Below are 27,758 nucleotides of genomic sequence, written 5' to 3'. Positions count from 1 at the left end.
ACCTTCTGGGCATTTAACTGCTCGTTTTGATCACTAACATAATTTTATATCGGTGGAATAAAATATTATTATTTTAAAATTTTAAATTATTTATTATATTTTATATAAAAATTTTAAAAAATTATAATAATAAAATAAAATGAGATGATTTTTAAATTCAAATCAAACTTTTTCATTTTTTACTGTAATGAGTATTTTCTTTGACTTATTTATTAAGAATAATGTTTGATTTATATAAAGATATTATAAAAATAAAATTTATAAAATATCATAATATTATTATTATAAACTATTAAAATTCTTTTTTTAAAGATATAAGATTAAGGGTGAGTTTGGTTACATCTCAATTCATCATTACAATTTTTTTAAGTTTCAATATAAAATATAATAAACAATTTAACTTTTTCAAATCTCAAAATAATAATAATATTAAAAAATAATATTCTAATAATATTTTATCAACTCAACTCACTTTTAACATCCAAACACAACCTAAATCTAACGGTTTTCATCAACCCAAATTAACCTTTTCCATTTCTTCGAAGATTTCGGTCCGAGTACAGCCGTTAACACTGCGCAACAACTAAATTCGCCAGATCCTACAATCACAGGATGTTTCCAGCATAACATTCAGCAGATTTATCCAAACCCATCGATCCCCTGCGCAAACCCCATAAACCCAGACACATTTCTCAATGGCCAATCCCTCTGGAAGTGTTCCAGGCAAAGGACCCATCACTCATGTCATCTTCGACATGGACGGTCTCCTTCTCGGTAATTTATCAAACCTTTATACTTTATTTCTCTCTTCCTTCTAAATTGTATACCTTTCTCTCATTATTTTCTCCCCCTCCTCTTTGAGTGGTTGAGTTCATATTTTAGATCTATGTTAGCCAATATTTTTTACCGACACAGCTAGATTCGAGTGGTCGTTCTCTGTTTGCCAAACTAGAATTAGTAGGGCTATCCAAATATTTTTTTTTTTTCTTTCCTTCTTTTTTAGTTCTATTCCAAATGAGTGAAATTTCATGCAGGACGGAATCTGCCTTAGCATGTCACATAAATGTCTTCTCCTAAATCCGGTAGTTATTGGCACTGTTTGTTGCTTATAAATAGTGTTCATTTTTAAGATTGTGGGTCTTACTCAGAGGTGCTGGAGCCTGTAATCCTTGTTAACGATGTGAATAAGGCGACTAGCTGCCATTTTGGTCCTACCCTGAGTTGTCTTGTCCTGAATATGCAGAAGATCCATATATAGCTCAAACTTATCATATGTTTGAATTGAGAATTATGTATACCACTTTTTGTCACGTTCTTTAACGTTTACTGAAGAGACATCGGACTTGCACCTAAGGAGCTTTTGCACAGTGGATGTTTGCTGAGATTGACCAGATTCTTTCAAATATGAACCTAATGTGTTCCTTGTTTTTCTATGTTTGGCCCGAAATTGTCCTTGTGAGTTGAACTATTATGTTAGTGAAACTCGAATATTTGAGAGCCAACCTCGAACTAGAATTTTGACATTCTTGCGATAGTAATTTATCTTTTGTTGTTTTCATTGTTGTTTGTATGATTGAAATGAAATCGATGGGTTGGTGCCTAATATTTGATGCCAAATTTATGAGAAAGAAACTGACATTTGATTTGTATATTGCCGCAGACACTGAGAAGTATTATACTGAAGTTCAGGAAATTATACTTGCTAGATATAATAAATCTTTTGACTGGTCCCTGAAGGCAAAGATGATGGGAAAGAAAGCAATAGAAGCTGCTCGGGTCTTTGTTGAAGAGACTGGGATCAGTGATTCTCTTACTGCTGAGGATTTTCTTGTAGAAAGAGAGGCCATGCTGCAGAAGTTGTTTCCAAATAGCGAGATCATGCCAGGTATTAATCTTTAGAGTATAATAATCTTTAAGCGGTTAGAGAAAAAGATTTACATGTTACTTTGGAGTCTCTCGCTTTTCTGTGACTTTTTTTCTAAAAATATTGCACGAGAGCTTTATGAGCAGAGTCTAATGAAAGATTACCATTATTTCCCTTGTGATTCAATCATTTAGGGAACAAAGACAAGAAATTACTAAACAACACTCTGTTGTCTGAACCTATTAATCATTGGGGATATTAATGTGCTATACAAACTTCGAAAATAATAATGCAGGTAACTTTTTCTCAAACCTTTTTTAAGACAGACTTATCTGAAAAATATTAGTTAGGACTTGTTCTCAGCCAACTACTAGGCCCTAGCCAATGGGAGTATCATGCATTTTAGGTGGTTTTATTGCATTCCATATTTTGAGATACACCGTTTATAAAAGGCCAACCAGATCATCCTTCCTTGAGACCAGTTGTTCTTGTTGTTAGAACAGCTTCCTAGTAGGACTGAGCATGATCCCTTTGGGTTGGTTTCCAATGCTTTTGACAGTCTAACCCTCGGTGTCAACTACTGGAAACCATCCTTTGAAGTAAACTGTAACACACCTGTAGTCCCCTATTAGGTGGGTGTAGTATGATAAAGGTAAATGAGTATTATAAGATGCATTGAAGGTTACCCACATTGATTCCTTAGTAGGTGAAACTGAGCTTTGTAAGGATTTCAAGGAAATCCAATTGCAATATTGACTAGTTCTTTTGGATTATAAGTCCATATGTGACTTGGATTTTCATTGGGTCATAACAAATGATATCAAAGTTGAGCTGGTAACACTTTGACGTTGCGACACTCAGTGCAATGTGAGCCATGATGAGGAAATTAGAAAATTAAGTGAAGTGGGAGATGTTAATACCCCGCAAAATCTCGGTTGAAATATGATAGAGATGAATTGATACCATATTGAGTGGGTGAGTCATAATAGTGAGAGAGATTGCAATGCAAGCCCATATTGGGTCATCACAAATTGTATAAAAAAAATTCTGGCCAAGAGTGTGGGGCTTGAGTAGGGGAAATTGTAACACTGTACAAAGGGAAAAGTTTTTGGTTGTTATAATGATTTCAAAGAGCTCTAGTTGTAATCTTGACTAGTTCTTTTGGAGTACAAGTCCCTATGTGAGTTGAGCTTTCCTTACGTCTTCACAAGAACCAATTGGTTCTCGACAACTACACTACATCAGCATTGATGACTGTTGATTGTCTGGGCAGATTGATTTGGCTCTGTCCATTTGTGCCCATTGTGTTTCTAGTTAAAAATATTTTTTTGAGCCCATCTATCATAAATATTTTTAACTAGAAACACAATATACCTGGAAAAAAAATCAACATGGTTCTCCCAATTTCCCCTAGAATCCTTCTCGTCCTTGAATGCCCACATCATGGCTTTGATGCCACCACTTACCGTGAGCGCTTTGAACAAGAAGGAAGTGGGTATCAATCTGGCTGTTATGTTTAACTTAAAAATTTCAGGACTACTTACTTATCAGAATTATCATAAAAATAATAATAATGACTGCCTGTATGATTTGAGTAGTTAGCTTTAGGTTGCAGCATTGACTAGCATCTTTGAACCACTTTTTTCTGTGGGTAAATTTAATACGACCAGCTAAAACAGAACTTCTTAGCCATGAACGTACTATCTATTTCTCTGGTATATTCTTCCTCAGGTAATTTTCATTCACTTTTAGTCTGAAATCATTGGATATAATACAATTATCTTAGTGCTTTTCCTTTCTTTTTTACTCATATATAGGGGCCAGCCGCTTGATCAGACATCTTCATGCAAAAGGAATACCAATTTGCTTGGCAACGGGGTACAGTATACTCTTCTTTCTCAAACTTAATGTTTTTATTGGTTTTTTTTTCTTCTTTCAAAATGAGATCTGGACCAGTTCTTTTTGTGGCACATTTTCAATTTATTTGTAGAGTTGACACATCTGGAGTTTCAATAGCATCACTTATTTGAAGATGTGCCTTACAGTTCTCACAGGCGGCATTTTGAATTGAAAACACAAAGACATGGTGAACTTTTTTCATTGATGCATCATGTCGTTCTTGGTGATGACCCAGAAGTTAAACAAGGCAAGCCATCACCAGATATATTCCTTGCTGCTGCCAAGAGATTTGAGGTATACCCATCTTTCAATTTTTATTTTCTGATTTTGATTGTCTACCAGAAATTTTTGTTTGTTTCTGTTTGTTGCTTCCGGTCGTCATAATTTTTCAATTTCTGATGTAAGAATGACACAATCATGGCTCATGACAATTTGTGGTTCCACAGGGTGGCTCAGTAGATCCACAAAAAATTCTGGTGTTTGAAGATGCGCCATCTGGAGTTAATGCAGCCAAGAATGCTGGGATGTAAGTGCATTTATCGTATCTTCTTTTCGCTTGTAAAAAAAATTGATAATAATATTATAGATATTTCATTTTGTACATAACTTGTGCCAAAGTTGAGGAACATCTTTGAATTTGATTGTTGTTTTAAATTCTCATCGATAAATAAAGGTTTGAAAATGAAATAAACTGCACAATTATTGACTAGGAAACATGGATACTTCAAAAGGGATGAGTTATCCATATCTGACTTATACCGATTAAAGGTGTATTAGACTACAACCCCTTGCTGCTGTGATTTTAAAAAACTGCGTATCATAAAATTTATGTTCCAAAAATCAGAAACACAGGTTTTAATTCAACTGCATAGTTTCTTCTTGTTCAATATTGCTAATTTTTCATAACATTCTATGTATATACAGGTCTGTGGTTATGGTTCCAGATCCAAGGCTGGATAGTTCATTTCATGATGCTGCAGACCAGGTTTTGAGCTCGCTACTGGATTTCAGCCCAAATGACTGGGGTTTGCCTCCATTTGAGGTTACTGCAAGCTAAAACTTGGATGTCCATCGACATATATATTGCGCATTTCCGGCAATGATTGCCCGCCCTATCTTCAAAACCTTAGGCACACCTTGATTCATATTTTGTGAGAATTTCAATCAACACATAATTTATCATGGGTTGATGATATTCTAAGTAATATTTAAAGTGGTTTTGATGCTTTGAGATTGATGAAGTACTGTTAGATTATGGTGGTGCATTAGACCGTCATTCCTTGAAAGTACCACTGAAAGCCAAGCGTTTCCAAAATTTTTTGGAAAAACAAGAATTCATTCAAAAATCTGATGTGAGGGATCTCTTGATCTGACAAGTCAAAACAGAGCATTGATTTGGATGATACGAAAGTCAAATATGTGGCGCAACTATTAATTATATCTATCAACTAATTGCCATTAAAAATCATTAATGCACATTAGGAACGTCATAAAATGGGAAGTTGGCGAAAGTACTACTGGTTACTCAAAACTACTGTGCATGCAGTGTACGAAGGGTTATTGGCTTATTGCTAAGATGCCGTTGTCTTGTTCAAACTGTATCCAAATAGGAAAAATATATGCATCTGCCCCACACCGGCACACACTCAACCTATTGAGTGTAAAAAAAAAAAAAAAAGTGATGTGAAGTGTGTGCCGGTGTGGGGCAGATGCATAGCATTTCCCATCCAAATAATATGCTATATATTCGTTGCATTATATCAAAAACAGCACACCTCTTCCAGCTTGTCTTCTTTAACTGCATGCCCTTCTAAAGTGTACATGCTATTTCTTTACCTAAATAATAAGTCCTGAATGTATTTGAACTGAAATATCTATCTACATCATGTTTTCTCTCTACAAACAAATTTCCTGATTTTAATTTCATTTCATGCAGTAAAAAACTTGAGAATTATAGCTGCGCGCACATATACTTACATAATTACTTAGACCATGTTTGGTTGTCAAAATGATGTTAATTCATCTCAAACCAATTATTGATGTAACTCATTAGTTTTTCAATTTTCTATAAAAAAGTTAAACTCATGATCTCAACATACTTCATACATTCAAACATATATCTCAACTTATTTACATTCAAACACATCTCAATGAGACCTATAAAACACTACTATTCACAGATCAGCTCAGCATCCAAATGCAGCTTAATCTGTTAGTTTGGAAACTATTGATGTCTCTCTACTAGGATTGTTCATCTGACTTGACCCAATAAACAGTATTTCCGACCCGACCCGATAAGCCCTCATTTTGTTTAGTCGCTTACACAGTTAAACGATTACCCGACCCGACCCGATAAACTAAAAAAAAATGGATATTCCGACCCAGAACAGAAAACATTACCTTTAAGTTTCATTGTTCTTTCGTTCGATTTTCTAGACATCCAAACAATGTTACAAACATATAATCTGGGAGATATAACTATATACACTCGTTTTTAGGGTTCTCTTTTGTGAAGCCCAGAACAGAAAACATTACCTTTAAGTTTCATTGTTCTTTCGTTCGATTTTTTGGTCATCCAAACAGTGTTACAAAAATATAATCTGGGAGATACAACTCTATACACTCGTTTTTAGGGTTCTTTTTTGTTACACAGCCTTTATTGTACTTTCTTTAGTATTTTGTAGGGATTCACAGCAGCACAAAGTTACGGTGACAAAAAATGTCACAGTTGAGACCCTAATTAAGAAGCTGGTTAAAACAGGGAAATGCGCTAAGATTTGGCCAGAAAATACGATCGGGAAAGAGAAGAAGTAGGGGTGCTACCTGCCCCCTACAGGGCGGGGCCACCACTTCCCTGCACCCCGCCCCATGAATGCAGGGGTAGGGCGGATTCTCAATCCGTCCCGCCTCCATCTACTTAAAAAAAATATATATTATATTTTACTTTATTTAAAAATTATTTCTAAGTGTAAAAGTAATTAAAAATACATTTTTAGACCAAAATTATAAATTTAAATTTTGTAAATATGACTATAATTTAAAAACTATGTAATTTTTAAATTTGCTAGTGTATATTTTGTGTAAATTATAGTGTATTAGCTTTTAAACTATGTAATTTTTAAATTTGTTAATGCATATTTTGTAAACAAGTCTAATAAATTGTTATATATATTTATATATACACAATTTATAAAATATAAATATATATTTATGTTTATATATATATAAATGCAGGCGGGGGCAGGACGGGAAAATGCTGGGGGTGGTTGGGCCCTCCCCTCCACCCGCTCCCACTAAGGGCCCTAGATGCGGGGTGGGGCGGGGCAAACGGGGGCAAGACAGCGGGGTGCGGGGCCTCGCTGCCCACCCCTAAGAAGAAGTAGAGAGCAAATAACACCCATGAATAACCAACCGACAAAGCAACGTCCTAAATCATGCAAAGAATAAAAACTCTGATTTTGAATCCTAGATCCAAACCAAATAGCAATATTTTGTTCTAATAACCAAACAACAAACCCACTAACCTTGATTCTGAGTTACGATGAAGAGAGTGAGAGCTATAAGAGTTAGCTGGGATGGAGAGAATGAGCAGCGAGGGAGAGAGTGAGGTTGTAAGGAGGAGAGCGACTGATGTGAACCTGCGACTCTGCGAGGGAGAGAATGTCAAGCGGGAGAAAGGAGATGAGGGTTGAGAGTCTCAAATGTGATTCAGTGAAAGGAAAAAACGACTATGTTTTAGACTAAATCGAATAAACGGGTATTACTCATTTAAAAAAGAATCAGATAACGGGTATTCTGTTTCTATTTCAGAGCACAAATGGGTCTGGCAATTCGGGTCAAGCCAGCAATTCAGTTGGGTCGGATCAGATCGGATCGTCGGCTTTTTTGTTCACCCTTACTCTTTACAGCTAGTTCTAATATTGATCGAAGTGAGAAAGCCATTGAATAGAAAGATTTAGGGTGGGTTTGGATGTTGAAGTGAGTTGAGTTGAGTTGAGATGATAAAATATTATTATAATATTATTGTTTATTATTATTATTATTTTGAGATTTGAAAAAGTTGAATTTTTTATTATATTTTATGTTGAGATTTGAAAAAGTTGTAATGATGAGTTGAGATAAGTTCAACTTCCAAACGAAGTCTTAAGGACTGGATCAAAACTCTCAATCGAAAAGAGATGTAACCATCGAGTTTTTCTCCAAAAAAAAACAAATGATGATCATTTCGAAACATTAAAAAAAAAATTGAAGAATTAATACTCCTACAAAAATTACATTCTGGTAAAAATCACGGCGACTAAAAGAGTCACAGAATGTCACAGATCTAATTAAACACTTTTTTTTTTTCTTTTAAGAACACTTTTTCGAATCTTCATTACATATTTAAGGTGAGTTTTGATGTTGAAGTGAGTTGAGTTGAGTTGAGATGATAAAATATTATTATAATATTATTTTTTAATATTATTATTATTTTGAGATTTGAAAAAGTTAAATTATTTATTATATTTTGTGTTAGGATTTGAAAAAATTGTAATGATGAGTTAAGATGAGTTGAGAGTAGTTTATATTCCAAACGCACCCTTAATGAACAAAGTCGTCGCCTTTGTTGCTTGAAGGACTTTAATTAATTATAAGCTTATGCACACTAGCCTTAATTGGCTACAAATGAATTAAAACATCTTAATAGCAGTACCCTGAACTAATCACTTATTATATGTTATATCGGCCTTTTGGTTAAATTAGGCTTCGTATGGATTTTAAATTCATCTCAACTCATCATTACAATTTTTTTAAATCTCAATATAAAATATAATAAACAATTCAACTTTTTCAAATTCTAAAATAATAATAATATTAAAAAATAATATTCTAACAATATTTTATCATCTCAACTCAACTTAACTCAACTCACTTCAACATCCAAATACAACCTTAAGCACTAAAACTTATAAATTAAGGGTCATATTACAGCCCCCGTTGGGAGCTTCTGTTGGGATGTAGTATTATTTTACATGTATTTTTTTAAGTTATTTTTTATATAAATTTTTTAATATTTGAAAAAAATAAAATAAATTTACAACATTATTAAGAAAACATTTTCTTAATCAAGAAGTTAAAAAAAATAATAAAAAATACTTGTAAAATAAAAAATTATAAAGAAAAATTATGATTTTTTATTTTACTTTGTAATTAAGAAAATATTTTTTAATAATATTATGATTTTTTTATTTTTTTAATATTTAAAATTATTAAAAAAATTTATATATAAAAAATACAAGATTTGTTAGATCCAACGAGAGCTCCAGTTGCAGATCTAGCATTTTCCATAAATTAAAGTGAAATGCAATTATAGCTAGCTGGCTAGCTAGGGGGCGTACGTTGAAGTTGTACGTACGTTAGACGTAGGTTGCGTTTGGATGTTGAAATGAGTTGAGTTGAGATAATAAAATATTGTTAGAATATTATTTATTATTATTATTATTATTTTAAGATTTGAAAAAATTGAATTATTTATTATATTTTGTATTGGGATTTAAAAAAGTTGTAATTATGAGTTGAGATGAGTTAAGAGGAGTTTTAATTCCAAACGTACCCGTAGTTAATTTATTCCTAAAGTATCTTAATTGGCAGGAAAATGATAGTTGTACTCAAGTGTTGTTTAATTATTTAAAAATAAATAAATACGAGATTTATATAAAAAAATTAATTTTTTAATAATAAATTTTATTTTTTTTAAAATAATTTTATAATACTTATACACTTTATGATTATATGTAATATTATTCTAATAAATTTATAAACTAACTTTTCTAAAACTCAATGAGGTTGGGTTATAAATTTGTTAATATCATGACCATGATATATTCAGGCATGCATGTACGTAGGGCTGCAACCTGACCAATCCGAGCTGAGTTTGGGACCGACCCGACCCCCCGACAACAAGCAACGGTAACCTAGCACCGAACATTTGGGGTCGAGTCAACCCGAGTTCCCCCCTGAGACACTAGAGGACCTGGTCAACGCTAGAGGACCAATTTTATGGTGCCCACTGCTTTCTCTCACTTCAACCCGCAACACACCCATACCCATACTCATTCATAGCTCCACCACTCCCTCTTCGACCCACGCACCTACCCACCCAGCATGTCTTCGTACGCACCACCACAACTCCTCTCCCTCGATCCCATTACTAGTGCTGCCAAAAACAAAGGAGGTGGGTACCTTGTAGTCCCCAAGAGCGAAGAGATTTCTAGGCCCGTGGACTTTGTCTCCAGACTGGGGCTCAACCTGGGTGGCCGCACGTACTTCTCCTCGGTCGAGGACGAATTCCTGAACCAGCTCTACCGCAGGGCCAGGTCGGCAGAGCCCAAGGCCGCCATGGCCAGATGGAGAGACAACGTTGAAGAAGAATCCATAGAGGGAAAGAAAGAGATTTTCTGATGTGTTTGATTCTCAATCAGAGTTGATGAAAGGTAAATTTCAGAGAACGGGGATGGGAGGCAATGGTGAAGACGAAGAGAATGCAGATTACAGAGGGCAAGTTGGCTAGGGTTTATAAACGTGTTACTTGTTAGTTGGGTTGAAACCGATTTTTAGCGGGTTCGACCCGAAATGTAATCCAAATCAATTTTAACGGACGGGTCTATTCGGGTTCTTCGGGTGGGACGGGTCTTCGGGCCATTTGCATATGCCTACATGTACGGGGTGGTTCATAAGGAAAAATCTAATTATAATCGATTATGTCCATTAATACGTGCATTCATTCAATATAATTAGTCAGAAAATAAATTTTATTAAAAATAGTACTAATTTAAATTTAGAATATGAAGACAATAATATTAGTATACAGATTGGTATGCAAACTTGTTTGTATATAACAAAACTCATATATAAAATAGTTGAATTTGGATATAAAATCAAGGATAAAATTGGAAAGAATTCAGGAGTAAAAATACGCACAGAACATAATTTAAGAATACAAGTAAGGGCAAAATTGGAAATAAAAATATTAGACTAAAATATTGTTCCTCTAATAGTCGCATTTATATATATAATAGATATATATATATTTACAAAAAAGAGATTGATCACAAATTGACGTGACTTTATAAATTATAAAAAGATTTTATAAAAATAAATTTATAAATTGACACAGTTTCATGATCTACTTTATAATAAAGAAGTAACGTTACAATTTGACGTATCACATGAATTTACATCAATTTATAAATTTATTTTTATAAAATCTCTTTACCAAATCATTTCTCTATATATATATAGCAAAATTAGTACTAAATCATCTAAAATAGGTCGAGCATGTAAGTACGTGATATTGGCAGCTTCAGAATATATATCATATCTTATATAAAATTTTGCTACACATAAGTCAATATATTAATACACCATTAAATATATATATATATATTAGAATTCATTACAATTTGATAAAAATCAAAATACTAATTATTTTTTAATATAACTGATGTGAAAAGTTTTCACGCTAATAATGTGTTGGGTGTATATAAAATAAGGCATATATAAATTTTTTCTTATATATAATATGAGAAAGTTACGGTCATAAAAAAGAATTTATAAAAATAAATTTAAAAATTGATATAATTTTATATAATGTATTAAAGCTAACATATTTTATCAAATCACCTCGCATTATGAATTTACTTTTATAAAAATTCTATTAAATTAAACATTTCTCATCTAATATTGCTGGCCATGATGTATGAGGAGGAGGAGGAGGAGGAGGAGGATGATCTAGATTGCTCAAGAACCATTTAAATTCCTGCGCTGTTCGGTGGGGGCCCCTTTATAGGCCTTTCGAGCTGTCTAATTAATTAGTTATATTGAATTTAAAGCTGATTCTGTTGTGCGTCATTCGTCTTAATTACCGTGTGCACCAAAAAAGGACGAACATTAACAAGGCAGACATATAGAGATCGAAAAAAAAAAAGAAAAAGAGATTTCCTGTTTATCATTTCTGTACATCATATATTAAATTTATTTTTATTTTTTAAAAAATCTTTTTAATTTTATTCTTTTTAATTAATTAAATTCTTCTATCTATCATTCATATATTACATATTTGATAAAAAAAATTATATATAAAATAAAAATGATGAATAAATTTTTTAAAAAATATATATATAAAAAAAAATTCAATACATCTCACTGCTATCATACTATACAAAATGACACATTTATCAAAATATAGCAACTTCCGATAAAGCTTCCTCCTTTTCAGCATAAACATGCATGAATCAATAGAATGATGACACCAGGAAATTATATATTTAATATATGATGACTCTTTATTGATTTTTTTAGAAGTGCAGTTATCCCTATAAAAATATTTTATAAAAATAAATTTATGATCTGATGTGCTTTTATGTAATATATTTATATATTTATTTTATAATAAAAATAATTATATAATTTGACATATTATATCTAACTATGTCAACCTATAGTTTATTTTTATAAATTCGTAAGTGACTGAATATTTCTCTTAATATTTACAAGTACTATGCATGGTAGCTATAATTTGATAATATCTTTAAGGTCTATAAATATATGAGTTACCATATGTCTGAATAATACTAGTAAAAAAACAAAAATCCATATACGGATGTATGTGTATTATATATGTATATGATATGTTTTCTGATTAGTAGTACTGGATTATATATATATATGTAGTACTGGATTATATATATATATATATGGAAAATGTTACTTTTTGTCTACTCTATTTACCTCCTCATTTTAACACCTCATGTAATTTAATTTTTTTAATTTTTTTATTTAATAGTTAAGGAAATGACTATTAGTGTATTGATATTTTTTTATATTTTAAAAAATATTTTAAAATGATAAAATAAATATAAATAAAATAAATAAATTTTTATTTGTAGAGTAGCACCGCTCATATATAAATATATATATATATATATATATATATATATATATATATATATAAAGCGGCATAAAACAGAGACTGGACTTTTTGAAGTGTTGTGGTAGGACATTTAAAAAGTATATAAATAGATTTAAAATTGTTTTAATAGAAAATTTAAGTTGTTTAAATGTTACGTATTAAAATATTTTTAATATCAAATAAGATAAAAATTAAGTTTGAAAAAAATTATATTTTCTTCAAATGCACTTTTTCAAGTAATCTAGAATGTAGTTTAAATTTTAAAAAGACTGTCAATAAGCAAAAATACATATACAATTTTCAGATAATTACAACTCTTAAACTTTTAAGGATATGATTATAATCTTCAAAAAAATCAAATTATCATCATTTCTACTCCAAAAAATATTTTTTCAAACAAATGCTCTACATGGTTGAAAATATTTTAATTTGAATATATGGTTATCAAATAGAAAATAACTTTTCATTAATAGAACTTCTTACTTAAACTACAAGTTATTAAGTCCTAATTAAACTATAAACTATATTTTTTACTGCAATCTCAAATATGTAATTAATTGCATAAAATCCATCTTGATTAATTATCCATCAAAAGCCCTTTTAATTAAATATTTTTTAAATAAAACAAAATATGAGTCTTTATTTTCCTTCTTTTAGGTTCGGTTCAAATATTTGATTTCCTTCAAACGATCAGAAGACAGATGCTTAATTAATTTCATGCTTAAGTGAAAAAAATGAGAAGACAGATATTTTCGAGTAAAGCCAGAAAAGATTCTTGGAAAGTTTGAAGGTCACAAACTCTCCCTCTTTTTAACAATTCAAATTTTTCATACAAAATATAATAAATAAGACAATCTCTTTCTTAATATAGTTTTGGTCTAAAATACAAGACAAAATATAAAATTATCATCTCATCATTATACATTTTACAAATCATCATATAAAATATAATAAACAATTTCAAATCTCAAAATAATAATAATATTAAAATATAATATTTTAAATTTTCAAATAAAACACAAAATTCTCATCTCTACTCCAAATCTGCCAAAGTCATGAGATCGAAGAGATCAAAATCTGGGAATTAAGAAGATCACTTTTATTCATGATACTCGGAAATTATAAGGAGCATTACATGTGGAAATATATATATATATATATAAATATAGTTCATGATATGCTTTCAAGGACTAATGAGTCAATGACAATGACATTCCATGTAATTCCCAAATTAAGTTTTCGATTTAACATCGTCCACAAAACGCTAGATCACAACAGCAAATTGCTATATTCCCTTCCTTGAATTTGACTTCACCGGCAGTATTCGAATTCTCTTCGCCACACGTACGAAGTCCCTGTTAATTTACACATTACAGAGAGATCATGGAGAGAGTGATGATCATGGTACTCAGGGAAGACTATGTTTTTCCGGAAAACTAGTTTTAGCATTTCTTACAACATGACTTTATTAAGGATGGTTTCGATAAAGTACTGTCTTTTAGAAAAACAAATTAAAATTAGCCTTCATTGTCGACAGTACAAAACTCGTTCTTCACAACCTATATATATATATAAATGCGTAAAACGTCAAGGAAAATAGTTTTTGATCTGTTCTCCTTTCTTTCTCCCGTCATCGTAAATCAATTTGAGGTTAAAGTACTTTTAATGATAAATTAAGGAAAAAAGAAGGCAATAAATAACGTACTTCCAACTGAGGTCGCCGGCGAGAAGAAGATCATTTTCTATGTCTTCATAAGCGATGAGATGCCCGGGAATGGCATTAGACAGATCAAGCTCATTCTCCGAAGTGAGTCCAGCATCTGCACCATCCACAAACATCTGCCTCAGGGCCTTAGCTAGGCTATGGTAACTTGCATGCTTATGAAGACTAATGCGGTGGCAGATCGAACGACCTTCGAGCACAATTGTCACCGGCGGGACTACATTGGAGACAAGGTCATCATCAAGTCCGAGGAAGCTGCCTTGAGGATTGTTTTTAGGGTTTCCCACGTCAGCTCCAGAAGAAGTTGGAGTTGAACTGACAATTCTCATTTCTAGCCATCTCCTTTTCAAGGAATCTTGTCTTTGAGAATCAAAACTATTCATTCTCAACCCCTTTATATATATATATATATATATATATATATATATTGATAGGATAAGTTATATATGGATGAGAAATAGTTGCGTGCTCGCTGGCCTGTTCGAGGATATATAACCGAGATGCTGAAAAGGGTTTGGTACTCGGAGGATTTGCTTTAGAAAGAGAAGGAATTCATAAAGAAAACGAGAGAGAGAGAGAGAGAGTATGGCAAAACTTGGGTGGGGACTAGATCCCACTAGGGTGGTGGGTGTACTATACTCTCTGTAAGTGTAATTTTGGTTAAAAATATATAAATGAGGGCAGTGCATGTGTGCATGAGAGACAACGCACACAAATGTCGGAAGGGTTCAGGTGAGGAGGTTCTGAAACCACCCTAAAATTGTGCTGTCCTTCTCCTTTTTCAAGGCCATGCATCTGATGGTCTCTAGTCCTGAGACGAGATTCCTTGTTCTTCAGTTCACTCCCTGACGAAATATGGATCTTTGAGCTCTTCCTATCTGTACGTCTTCGATCCCATTCACAAGGAACACAAACATCATGAAGTGTGTGTATATATATATATATATATATGAAAATAAGAGAGCAAAAAAATATAGATATATTATATATAAATGCTATATATTAATTATATGCAGGGGAAATTAGAAAGAAGCTCGTGGGGGATGTTTGCTTGTGATTGCAAAAGAAAGTGTGCTTATAAGGGTATTGCTAGCTGTTTTATAATATTATTGTTTTCTGCATTATGTAGGGTAGGTACTGCTGCGAATAACTATTTTTTTAATTTATGGTACTGATGCTGGTGATAACAAGCTAGCTAACGTGGAGAAAAGGCAAGCTGAAAAGATCGGAACATCGATCATTAATAATTATACAAAATATAAAATACACATGCATTCTTGTAAATTGAACTGCATCATGCATGGGCTAAACCAAGGAGACGACCGCGCTGCGGTCGCCGAACGGCTCGCTACTTTGACTCTCAGATGGTCGGAACCCCACGTACGTACTTCTTTTGCTCTTAAGAAATTAGAGAATATTGATGCAGCTAGCTGTGTGCGGGCACTTCCATAATTATTGATAGTGACCGGAGCTATCTATCACAATATCTCGAAAAAGACAATTGATCTATAAGCATATGTTTTCCCTAATCCGTGCTGTCGGGATATTTCTGCAGAACTTCAACCGATCTACCTTGTGCACACTGTAAGAGGCCTGACCAATTAATCACCCAATTTTCTTTCCTTGAATTCAAGAGTGTGTCATAATCATGTTGTTTTGCAGGAATGAATATGTTTTCTTCTGGTCAGTAGCGATACTAATTTATATCTGGCCCTACAAAAATCTGTCCACCGAGCAAAGTTAATGTCCTACTATTCTAGTATACAACGAACAGTCCCTATCTACAGCATATCGAGTGATCTCATTGCATGCTTATATGGTAATTATTAACATTATTATTATTGATGCAACAATGTAATATTGTCAGCTTGGCTGAGGTCAGACAATGTTCATGATCAACTGTCTTTGCATGGGTATTGGAGGAGATCAATTAATGCGGTTCCAGCAAAGAAAAAAGAGAAACGAAATAATCTTTGTGATGTTCCAAGATATGAAACTAACTAGCCAAGCCAGTCAGTCCGACAGCCAAAATGGTGACGGAGAATTAATGGAGAAATCAAAGGAGGAATTAACTCTCTCTGGCTTCTCTGTTTTCTCTCAATTTTTGTCTGGTCTTTTTATGCACACGTAGTTTGAATGTCTGATTCAACAGATAACTGCACTTTTATCTTTCCCGGCCGCGATATTTGTTGAGGATATATAAACGTACCTCTTATATTAATGGTCGATTAATGGAGGAGGCCAAGTGGATATCTCATGCCTTGCATGCACGCCTCTTTGCCCAACACTATTGAGTAAGAATTTTTTAAGGGTGTTGAACATTAATTTAGCCCCAGGATCGTAACAAAAAGTCGCGATGTTCAACATGGTGCATGATGATCAGTTCGCTCAGCTATGTCGCCGAGTTACGTACGTTGTTTAACTCGGAGTACGACATGAAGACAAGCTGTAAAAATAAAAGAGAGAGGAAAAAAGGCTCCTCAAAACCAGAGAGCACAAAAAAGTTGAAAAGCAGAAGCTTTAAATGTGGTGTGTAGATCGAGCTTTCTCATCTCAACGTCTTAAATAAGGAAATTAAAGTCTTCGATGTAAGCGAGGCGATTGAGTTTATCTTAAGTTTGGGTCCTTGGGATTAGAGGTCTAAACTCTAAAGCCTGTGGGATTCGGTTTCATTTGTCCCTCTGTCCCCAAACTCGGGGGAGTTTGGCAAAGCAAACCACTTCTCATCAGACCTGAAAACAAAAACTCTATCCAAAATGTGTTAGTACGTTCTCCCAATGTATAACGTTGGGAGGTGCTTCGGTTGTTTTGCTTGTGGATTTTATTTTTTCAAAGAAAATCTTATTTTGTTTTCTATTATATGCATCTAAAGAAAATCATTTAGAGAAGTGTATAATTACAATAAGATCCTGCAAAATAATTTTATATATTGATATAGTTTTATAGGAAATGTTTGATCTATTTTATCACATCAAATCTCACATTAATTTATAAATAAATTTTTATAAAATCTCTTTTGAGGTTAAAAAATTCTTCAACTAACTAATTACTTAACAAACCATGTCATGATAAGTTATACAAAACATACTTGTCAACTCACCGCATCAAATTAGATTTTCGTGGCGACATGTTAGTTGCCGCAAAAAGACTCTCGTCGAAGTTATCTTGCCATAAGTAGATTTTTTGCCGCGACTTTGTTATCCTTGTGCGAAAGCAGCAAAAGTCAACTTTTGCGGCTAAAACTTTTCGCCCGTTTCTTTCTTATTATCATTATTTTGGTAAATTGTCAGTTCCAATTTTTATTTAATTGGTAGATAGTAGGGAAGATGGTGAAAGGCCATTAACTTCTTGTGGACATGATCAACCAAAACCTACCATTATTGAACTCCAGAACATTCCTGAATATCTCATTTTAGAGGAATTCTAGTAAATATATATATCTTCGTGGTTAAAAAATTGCAGGAAATCAGAATATATTGGATTGATGGGCTAAATCATATTTGAAATGACCTGGTAACTTATATCCTATCAAAAATAAATTTGTTTATTTCAGATACCAAATATAAATAAATCCATGCAATGTAAATTAATATAAATTACATAGAAGAAGAACGTAAGCTTTCTGTTATTTGAACCTTCTTGCTGCAGGTTCATACAAGAGACCCCATAATCTGTACCTAATTAAGTATATTATGTATTATTGATTACATTAAACAAAACAAAAAATCCTTCATATGGAAAAGGTCAAAAGAATCAAGATACCAATTTCTCTACGGAGACAACGCAAATGGTAATTGAAGACATCACATTAAACCCTTGCGCCCATATTTCCTTTACTCCACCCCATTAATCGTTTCTCTTTTGCACACTTTCGATAGGAGGTTTGTTCGTCCTAATCCAAATGATCATCACCATACATCACGCAGATACCTGCCACTCATTTGCAGATTCTTCACCATGCTCTCAGCTTTGGAACTGTCCAGAGATCCCTGAAATTTTATAAATCAATGAGCTTGATTAGTCATATGGTGCAAATGTTTTTTATGCCCATTAATCTGTTAAATACCAGAAACCCAAGTTAACGTCTTTAAGAAGAAAATAGCATTAACACGAGGGTATTAGATAGCAGTGAGTGAAAGACAGACGATGTGGGGCAGGATGGGGCAGCGGTTTTATGCAGCACAAATCCAGTATTTGGACCTTGAAACGGAGGCAAAAGGTGGAAGATTTAAATGGCTCGAGTGCTCTTGTTAAAAGATTCTCAAAATAGTATATTGTTCGGTAAAATAGATGTTTACATAGGAAACATCTCAATCACAAAGAAGCTATGGTGGGGCTCCTGGTTTAAAAGCAAACCAATTCTCCAATTTTACTCTCTCTCTCTCTCTCCAAACATAAAAAAAGTATCACCATGACTAGTTATAATTGTAAGGTCAGATTTCTGTTATAGTGGGTAGGTATGCAATTAGTAATTTCATGTTCAGAATTCTTTCGTGTACTGGACATACCTGTTCTTGCACAATGGTATGGAGGGTTCGGTGGACATCCCTAGCCATGCCTTTGGCATCACCACATACATAAATGTAACCACCCTGAGAAATCATGTTCCAAATATCTGCAGCCTGCATGCAAAGCAAGCACAAGATTCATATTTCTATCAATCGATTCAATTACATGTGAAAATTTGACTCCCGAAAAGTGGTGGTAGATGGAGTAGGTCCTCTACCTTCTCGGTCATTCTATGCTGCACATACAGCTTGGTGGGTCCCTCACGTGAGAAGGCAACAACTAACTCAGAAAGAGCACCAGTTTCGATGAAGCTGTTCAGCTCATCTTCATAAATGAAATCCTGAATCGAACATAGTTCATGTGATTAATAACTTACACACCATCACCTAGGACTCAGACCAGTGAGCATCATACAACAGGTTAAGGGCATGAAGATTTTCAATCTTTTTATTGGTAAAAACTCGGATCTTTTTTTTTTTTTCCAAACAAGTAACTGATAGGGGCCTTACTTACCATCTTACAATTCCTGCATCCAAAAAATAAGACTGAGGGTCCCAGCTCCACTCCAGCTTCTTTGAGAGCTAGTCTTTCCTGAAAACGTAAATACATAATTGCTTGCAGTTAGCTCGGCTACTTTGGTGCTATATGAAGAATAACAAGGAAAAAGACAGAGCATCAAGTTGACAAGTTAAAACCTGAAGGAAACCCCTGAAAGGAGCCAATCCAGTGCCAGGGCCAATCAAGATGATAGGCACTTTAGCATCTACAGGGAGTTTAAAGTTTGACTGCCTGACAAAAATCGGAGCCCAACTGCAATCATGGCTTTTCTCCAGGGGCACAGCATTCTGGAAAACAACACCGAACAACGAATTCATCAATGTAATAATTGAATGGATACATTTACAGCCACACAAATTAAAACGCTACCTGAGAAAGTCATCATTCTAAAGACAATGACTAAAAGGTATAACTACAAATAAAAAGACACATGTAAACAGACTAAATCCCCAACAAATACATTCTGACACAAACAACCAATCAGCATAGCCCATAAAAGACAACATGTCCTTCCATATTTTCTAGTTCTTCAAGCTTTTCCTTTGCCAGCTAAAAATGAAAAGATAATACAAATTGATAAAGTACCTTCATCCAAGTAGAACACACTCCTTTGTGAATCCGCCCTGTTGGTGTTTTCTCATAAACCAATGCACAAGTAACATGAATCCTAGATGGAGCCATCCTGCAGAACAAACACATATTAGGAGTAGAACAAGCATGAGTCCTACCTTGTTTTCCCACATTGAAATATCCTTAGCAACTAGTAAAGCTCCCTCCCTCGTTAAAATATCCTCCAGGTCTCCCTCGTTAAAATTCAATCTTTTTGTATCAGTTGAGCCAATACTTAAAAATCTTATTTTGCCCAAATTCAGAGCATTCAGTAGTCATTAATACCAGAAAACCTTGAAATGGGTAATAGATTTGATTTTTCATACAATGCATATAATCATATCAGGCATTTGTGAGGGCAATTATTTTAGCACTTAATGACAGCAATGGCTCTTCATTTTACTGCAAAATATCTCAGGTAACCATTTTTCTCTGAAAACCATGGTTGAAGTCTGACACTTGTCAATTTTCCTATGGAAAAGAGAAAACAGAAAAAGAAAAGAACATTTATACATACTTTGGGGATGAAGAGATTGAATAGTATCTCGGCTGCAAGCGTGGGGCAACTGCTGCGAAGAAGACACCGAGTGGTGGCCTTGCTGATGAAAATTCAGCCATTATTTCAAGGAGGCTTCTCTGACTAGCAACCACCCATTGTGCATATTCATCCTGCACCCGTTTACAGCAAAAGTTACTCCCAAAGACAAATAAGAAGCTCAGTAAAGGACTAGTTTCATATTACTTATATATATATATATAAAAGGAATACTTTCATATCAAACTGCTCACGACCTTTCCAGCAGGTGATGCAAGTTGTCTTAAACGGTCAGCTTCAGTCGGATCAGAAGCATGAGCAGCTAAAGCGAGTAGGGCAGACTGGAATATATGCACTGGGGTTGTTAACTATTCAAAGTAACAAAAATTTTATAAAAAAAAAAATAAGACACGTTGACCCAAAACAAACCTTTTTGGGTGAACTCAAAAGATCAGCATATCGAGTGAGTGCTGTTCTTAAAGTGCAGGGTGGGAAAGGAGGGGGCAAGGAGCTTCCACTAATTGGTGTGCCATCCTCCTTATCAGTGTGGACGGAGAAATAAGTATCTGGTGACAAACCCAATAAGCTCACTGCCTCCTCTACAACTTCACTTTGATTCTCACAGCAAACACCAACATGATCCCCAGTTTCATATCTGAGAAAGAAAAGAAGTACGATCACATAAGGAAATATTTAAACATTAACTTTTTTTATTGGTATTATTTAAACATTAACCACATACAAGTATTTCTCTCTGTTTTTTGTTAATCTTCAAGTTGCAGAAATTTCAATAAACAATAAATATATGATAAATCAACAGGAAAAATTTCGTTACAACATGTAACAGAATATTCACACATGCATAGAATCAAAAGCACTCAGCCAAATAAAAGGAGGTGACAATCATATGCAACTTACGAAAGCCCAGTGCCAGAAATGTCAAACTCCAGGTGAATGCAAGAACGATCAGATTCAGATGTGTGAAGTTCCTTCCTCACAGCAACATTAGCCCTTCAGGCAGTAATCAACTTATATAGCTTAAATAATAAAGAAAAATAGAATCAAAAGTTGCAAACTTAAAAAACATATTTTCTGGGCTCATACCTGCATGGATGTTGAACATCGTAAACAGTGTTACCATTAGCACTACCCCAACTCTTGTCGTCCACCAATACATTTGCACTATCATGGAACACAACTCGATACTCCAATATGGCGGCAGTGTAAGGGGTGGTAGCTGTTGTTGGATCATCTTCATCTCGAAGCAGCTGGTCCAATTCAGGCCACAGCATTTCCCTCCTAGACATAGTAACGGTCAAATAAGATAAAGTGGGCTGTAGGACTGTCAAGACCTTGTAGAAGGATTGATAATTTAAGAAAGCGGGGTATGATGGTCACGGAGTGGTGCTACGTGTAAAAAGAGTGGGGAATCGATAGATCACTTGCTCTTACATTGTGAGGTGGCTGGGGAGCTATGGGCTGGTATTCTTAGTAGAGCTGGGCTGAGTTGGGCTATGCCCAAGAGTGGTGGATCTATTAGCATGCTGGAGAAGATCTCATAGTAGTGTCCAACTAGCAGCCGTGTGGCGGATGATTCCTTTATGCTTAATGTGGTGTTTATGGTCGGAAAGGAATGACAGGTGCTTTAATAACAAGGAGCGCGCGGCTGGGAAAATCTGGAATTTTTTTGTATTCTCTATTTTCCAGTGGTTTTCTGCTATCGTATTGAAGGGAGGGAATGTTCATGAGTTTTAATCTTCTTTCTAGCCTACTAGAATGTAATTAGGTGTCTCACTTTGCATCGCCTAGTTTCATTCACATCAATAAATATTATTACTTATCAAAAAAATAAGATAAAATGTTAGGGATTAAAAGACAAATGGTGCAAGGGAAGTTTGTGCTATCAATCAACATAGCAATTCAACTACCCAATACCATGCAGTGAAGTCATCCTCAATGCATTGATCATCATCTCCAAGACCCACTGGTACAAGGCACTTCCCACCTAAGAAAGCAAAAAACAGATCATGTTACTTAAGAATCTCAAATGCAAGGACCCATTGCCTAGAGGAATAGCATCCATCCCCAAGTATCTGGGTTATCTTTCTACCCTTCGGCAGATACAAGATTTACTAAGTAGTGCTAGGTTATCATATCATTCCACTTCTACAAAGTCTGTCTCCTTCAATATTTTATACCCAGAACTACTTGCTATATGAACAAAGAAGGGGCATACACTATTTTGCTAGCTGTTAATCCATAGAAAGGCATATGAGTGTACAATGTACATCTGCTGCATTTGTCTACTGCAGACCACAAAGAAGGTAGGTGTACAATGCAATCAGAAGCCAAGAAGGATCGGATGAGGGTTTCAATTTAGATAAGCAGTACATGCTTCACAGACTAGCAATACATTATAGAGAGAATGAAACCAAAATAGCACTTGATATCAACCGTTAGTGGTAATTTCAAAGGAAGGGGCAGGTGCTGGTAAAGGATATTATCTAAAAAGTCAAAATAGCATTGAGTTGGAAACTATATATGTTAAGAAAAAACCTAAATTAATCCGTTTAAACAATATATTTTAAGAAATAACCTAACTTAATCCGTTTAAAAATCCTGATTATATCAGAGTAAACCATGTCATAATCCAGACATTCCTAAAAATTTTCATCATCAACGAATAAAGGAAATATAAAAGTATACCCTGCTCAGCGAGGATCTCATCCACCTCCTTTGCAACCTGTTTCCCAGTAAAAGTAAACATGAATCAAATGTTAACCAACAGAAGCAACCAGGAAAACTTATAATTCCAAAGTCAGCAGCTATAAACTGCAGGTATCTGGATTGAACATTAAATACGAATCCGAATGAATACCTTATTGAAATGCTCGTACTGCCGATTGCCAAGGCCAAACACTCCGTACTGAAGCTTCTGAAGCCACTCCCCTCTCTCTTTCCCCTAAAACCACAATAATACAGTGAGAAATATTAATCAAATTTTTGCTTTTAATAACCCAAATACCAAATCCAATCAAATTACCAACAAAAGATTAAAAGAAAAAACAGTTTACCTCCGTAAACCATTTATAGAATCTCGCCGCATTGTCCGTCGGCTCACCATCTCCATATCTACCCATCCCAATCAAACAAAGTGTATTACCACATCAAAAAAGTTGAAATTAAACCAAAGAAAAAGAACCTTAGATAGCGTAGAAACTCACGTGGCCAAGAAGAAGAAAGCCAAAGTCTCTTTTTTCAGCTTTTCCTCGTACTCTTCGTCATCGGCCGCATAATCGTCCTACAAAGCCCCTTCCGACTTCAAAATCGAATCTTCGATGCCACAGGAGAAAAATTCAAGTCCAAAAAGCTCAATCACAAAAAGTCAACCATACATACATACCATATCAACTACTTTAAACGTGGCCTTTTCGTATCGAGCTTTGGCCTCGTCAGCTAACGCCTAAATTTTTCCCAGTCAAAAAGTAGAAATCATGAGCTGAAAACTTCATGCATACATACATAAATATCTACATGCGAATACAAGCATGCATGGACACACCTTTGCGAATCCTTCGGCGGTACCGGTCTGTGTGCCGAAGAAGATAGTGACCTTCTTTTTGCCATCGTCGACTTCCACCTCCGGCCCCTTCACGATCAACGGCCTGGGCGGCTCGACGGTTTTGGGTTTCGAACCGTTGGATCTCCGCCAAATCAAAACGACAACGCATCCGATCAGGACCGCGATAGAAGTGGTCAAAATCATAAAAATCACGCGGTTGTCGAGAATAAGGGAAGCGACCTCGTTTAAGGAGTCGGAAGAGACGCTGGAGGGGTCTACTTTGCCCTTGATGATGGCCGACATTAGATCCAACGGAGAAATCTTCATGGAAGTGGACGAAGATTGCATACCTCGGAAGACGGAGGGGATAGTGTCCCAGGAACTGGGTGGAACCGGATGCAGGCGAGGAAATGTGCAACGAGTGGAAATTTCTGTAGGGAGGGAAATGGAGAGAGTCTCTCACTAATGGTGGTTGGTGGGTGCGGAGTAGTTGAGGAGAGAGGAGGGAGAGAGAGACTCTGACAGAGAGATTGGAGAGGCAGGAGGGGAGGGCGGAGTTATATTGCCGCGGGGGTGGAGCAGCCAAAGTCAAACCCACCTAACACTGGATTTAACCATGGTTTACTAAGAATAATAATAATAATATGGATACTTTATTACTATTCATCCACTATTTTTTATATTTAATTTTTTATTTTACTTAATCATTAAAAAAGATATAATTAATATAATTATTTTTTTTATTTTTTTTAATAATTAAAAATTTTAAAATAATATTTAAAATAAAATAATAAAATAATAAAAAAAAACTTGAAATATATTTAAATAATAAATGAATAGTCCTATCATTACCATGTTTACCAATTCAGGCAATGGTTGAAAGCTTAATTTCCTTAATAAAAGATATTTATATATATAAATAAATAAATAGAAAAGAAAAAAAGAAATTCTGAAAATGCCATTTTCTGCTTTTTTTTTTTTTTTTTTTTTTTTAACCAGAAGAACAGAATGCCCTCTCCTTGTGTGTATCGCTTCTTATACATTCCCCATGTTTAAACTTTTGTAGTTATACCTTGCTCCAAAACCAAAATATTATTTTTATTATAAAATTTAAAAAAGTTTAATTGTATTTTATTTGTAAGTTTAAAAAAATTATAATAATTAGATGAGTTGAGATAGTTTCACAATCCAAACCAGATCTAGATCAATGCTATAATTTTTACGTCAATGAAATTAGTATTTGATAATTTTATAATTTTTGAATTAATGATAGGATATTTAATTATTAGTATCAGAATAAGCACCATATCACGAGTTAAAATCACCATAAAAATTAAATAAATAAAAAAAAAAGGAAACGGCTAGCCTTGAGTCAATGTTAAAAGTGTGTTGCCGTGAATATTGTAATCTTAAAATTTTTAAATCAATAATTAGATCTTTAATAATTAGAATAAGAATAGGCATTTTGAGAGTTCAAATTATCCTGAAAATTGATAGAATAAAAATAAAAAGTTACCATCAAGTCAGTGTATAATAGGACGCCGAAAATGTTAAATTTGAAAGCGTAATAAAATGTTATGATCATGAGAGTTAAAATTCGAAATCAATAATCCAGCATTCATGAAACTCTTAGACCGTCTATATTATGTCATCTTTTTTAAATAAATTTTTGTTCATTTAAACAACATATCAGTCAGTGTAATTGATTAAAAAAATGTGACAAAGAATGACATTATTTCTGCATTTAAATTCCAACGCGAGAAAATGTCGAAATTGAGACAAGTGTTTGATGAGATTATTGGAGACGTGGAGGAAATCCAATCACAGTAATCTACCTACAAATCCTGCGTATCAAATAGGCGATTTGTGGCGCAAGACAGGCTTCAGTATCTTTAATTTTTTTTTTTAGGGGTCATGGTCTAAGAAATTAGAAAAGAGTCTCTAGGAGGGAATATTGGAGCACCTAATTTACTCTTTAATACGGTATCCATGATCATTAAATTTTGCGAATTAAATATTCTTTTATTATTATTATTATTATTATAAGATATTATATAATTGTGAATTAAAAGTAAAAAATTAATATTTCTCTTTATTATTATTAACTACATGTAGTTTTAAAACAAGATAAATAATTTTTTTTTATCTATGTATAGAATTATACATGATAAATAGTATTAAGAAATGATAAGATGTAATTTTGGGATGCAAAAGCTGAAAACGGGGGTGTGTTTGTAGAGTTGACATTAGGATATATATTAAAAAAAGTCTATGTGATTTGTTTTCACAATCATTATCATCTTATTTAATCATTACAATTTTTTTAAATTCTCATATAAAATAAAATAAACAATTCAATTTTTTCAAATTTTAAAATAAAAATAATATTAAAAATAAATATTTTTTTAATATTTTTTTAATTTTTAATTTTTATCTCAATTCATTTCATCTATAAAAATAAATTAGACACTTTCGGTGAGTTCCACTGTCGTATCAAACTTTGAAAAAACAAAAAGAAGTCCTGTGGGTATTGAATATACCACCTTAAGGTAGTGCATAAATGCTCATATCTGCTACACTATTCAAACCTTGTTACGTGCCTCAACTACATGATTTCGGCTACCTAATTAAGGTGGCTTATAAATGTTCCACAGAGTTTTTGTTACAATTAGAGAAGAAGAAAAACTTTGTATTTCTAGTAAATTTGTTCAACTAATTACAGAGAAGAAATGAGCTTTGCTATTTATAGATTCCAGGCTTTACAAAGAAAACTAAGATGGAGTATTAATATATGTGTGTTGACATGTGTTTATTTCTAATTGTCCCCTTCAAGATGGAGTATATAGATCATATATACCCATTTTGGAAAGCAAAGAAGTTAACAAAGATGAGCCTAAAAGCTTGGTGAGAATGTCAGCAATCTGATTTTGCGAAAATACATGTAAAGTGCTAATAAACTAGATTGAATTTTTTCCTGAATCAAATGACAATCCAACTCAATAAGTTTAGTATGCTCATGAAACACTGGATTAGCTGCAATGTGTAAGGCAATTTAGTTATCACAAAATAATATGGCAACATGAGAATGATCCTGATGTAACTATTTAAGCAAAGACAAAACCCAAGTAATTTCACATATAACAGCATCCATTGACCTATACTCTGCCTCTATTGGAGATCGAGAATTTGTTTGTTACTTTTTGGACTTCCATGAAATTAAAGAATTAGTAATGGATACACAATACTTAAAAATTGATCTTCTGAAATCTGGACATTTTGCCCAATTAAAATTAACAAAGGCTTTAATATGTAATGAAGAATCAACTGAAAGAAAAATGCCTTAACCGTGAGCTTTTTATATATACCTCAAAATTCGATGTGTTGCTTGCATATGAGGAATTCGAGGAGATGCCAAAAACTCAGATAAAACTGAAAAAGCAATGTCAGGCCCGATATGGGTTAAATACAACAAACGACCTGTCAATCTTCTATATGGAGTAGGGTCTGATAATAACTCTCTATTTCTATAAAGTTTGGAATGATAATCTA

The 27,758-nt window shown here is 33.7% G+C and overlaps 3 protein-coding genes across 3 annotated transcripts; 1 reads left to right on the top strand and 2 right to left on the bottom strand.

Annotated features, from left to right (window-relative positions):
* Window positions 1-503: 503 nt before the first annotated feature.
* Window positions 504-5,049, top strand: LOC108991129 ((DL)-glycerol-3-phosphatase 2). Its single transcript, XM_018965277.2, has 6 exons — window positions 504-774; window positions 1,661-1,885; window positions 3,682-3,742; window positions 3,910-4,057; window positions 4,210-4,289; window positions 4,688-5,049. Exons 1-6 carry the CDS (start codon window positions 696-698, stop codon window positions 4,818-4,820), a joined length of 726 nt encoding a protein of 241 aa, XP_018820822.1. The 5' UTR covers window positions 504-695; the 3' UTR covers window positions 4,821-5,049.
* An 8,758-nt stretch (window positions 5,050-13,807) lies between these two features.
* Window positions 13,808-15,313, bottom strand: LOC108991144 (auxin-responsive protein IAA33). Its single transcript, XM_018965293.2, has 2 exons — window positions 14,419-15,313; window positions 13,808-14,068 (listed from the first exon to the last, which is right to left on the bottom strand). Exons 1-2 carry the CDS (start codon window positions 14,817-14,819, stop codon window positions 13,999-14,001), a joined length of 471 nt encoding a protein of 156 aa, XP_018820838.1. The 5' UTR covers window positions 14,820-15,313; the 3' UTR covers window positions 13,808-13,998.
* A 2,641-nt stretch (window positions 15,314-17,954) lies between these two features.
* Window positions 17,955-24,753, bottom strand: LOC108991146 (NADPH--cytochrome P450 reductase-like). Its single transcript, XM_018965297.2, has 18 exons — window positions 24,210-24,753; window positions 24,051-24,110; window positions 23,872-23,948; window positions 23,722-23,779; window positions 23,526-23,609; window positions 23,354-23,390; window positions 22,583-22,652; window positions 21,752-21,946; window positions 21,566-21,658; window positions 21,077-21,302; window positions 20,905-20,988; window positions 20,630-20,781; window positions 20,089-20,185; window positions 19,641-19,790; window positions 19,459-19,536; window positions 19,163-19,285; window positions 18,945-19,058; window positions 17,955-18,425 (listed from the first exon to the last, which is right to left on the bottom strand). The coding sequence occupies exons 1-18, from the start codon at window positions 24,555-24,557 to the stop codon at window positions 18,345-18,347; spliced, it is 2,127 nt and encodes a 708-aa protein (XP_018820842.2). The 5' UTR covers window positions 24,558-24,753; the 3' UTR covers window positions 17,955-18,344.
* Between the last annotated feature and the right edge of the window lie 3,005 nt (window positions 24,754-27,758).

This window comes from Juglans regia, chromosome 8 (genome assembly GCF_001411555.2).
Source record: "Juglans regia cultivar Chandler chromosome 8, Walnut 2.0, whole genome shotgun sequence".
NCBI classification, from domain to species: Eukaryota; Viridiplantae; Streptophyta; class Magnoliopsida; order Fagales; family Juglandaceae; genus Juglans; species Juglans regia.
The sequence above is the reverse complement of the archived record's forward strand: the minus strand, read 5'-3'. Positions and strand labels throughout refer to the sequence as shown.

Coding starts and splice junctions, on each gene's coding strand:
- LOC108991129 (XM_018965277.2), top strand. CDS start 696: ATGGCCAATCCCTCTGGAAGTGTTCCAGGCAAAGGACCCATCACTCAT. Junction 3,743..3,909: donor CCAATTTGCTTGGCAACGGG/GTACAGTATACT, acceptor TGTGCCTTACAG/TTCTCACAGGCGGCATTTTG. Junction 4,290..4,687: donor GCAGCCAAGAATGCTGGGAT/GTAAGTGCATTT, acceptor ATGTATATACAG/GTCTGTGGTTATGGTTCCAG.
- LOC108991144 (XM_018965293.2), bottom strand. CDS start 14,819: ATGAATAGTTTTGATTCTCAAAGACAAGATTCCTTGAAAAGGAGATGG. Junction 14,069..14,418: donor GCCGGCGACCTCAGTTGGAA/GTACGTTATTTA, acceptor GTAAATTAACAG/GGACTTCGTACGTGTGGCGA.
- LOC108991146 (XM_018965297.2), bottom strand. CDS start 24,557: ATGCAATCTTCGTCCACTTCCATGAAGATTTCTCCGTTGGATCTAATG. Junction 20,186..20,629: donor TCAATCTCTTCATCCCCAAA/GTATGTATAAAT, acceptor TTTGTTCTGCAG/GATGGCTCCATCTAGGATTC. Junction 18,426..18,944: donor ATACCATTGTGCAAGAACAG/GTATGTCCAGTA, acceptor ATAAAATTTCAG/GGATCTCTGGACAGTTCCAA.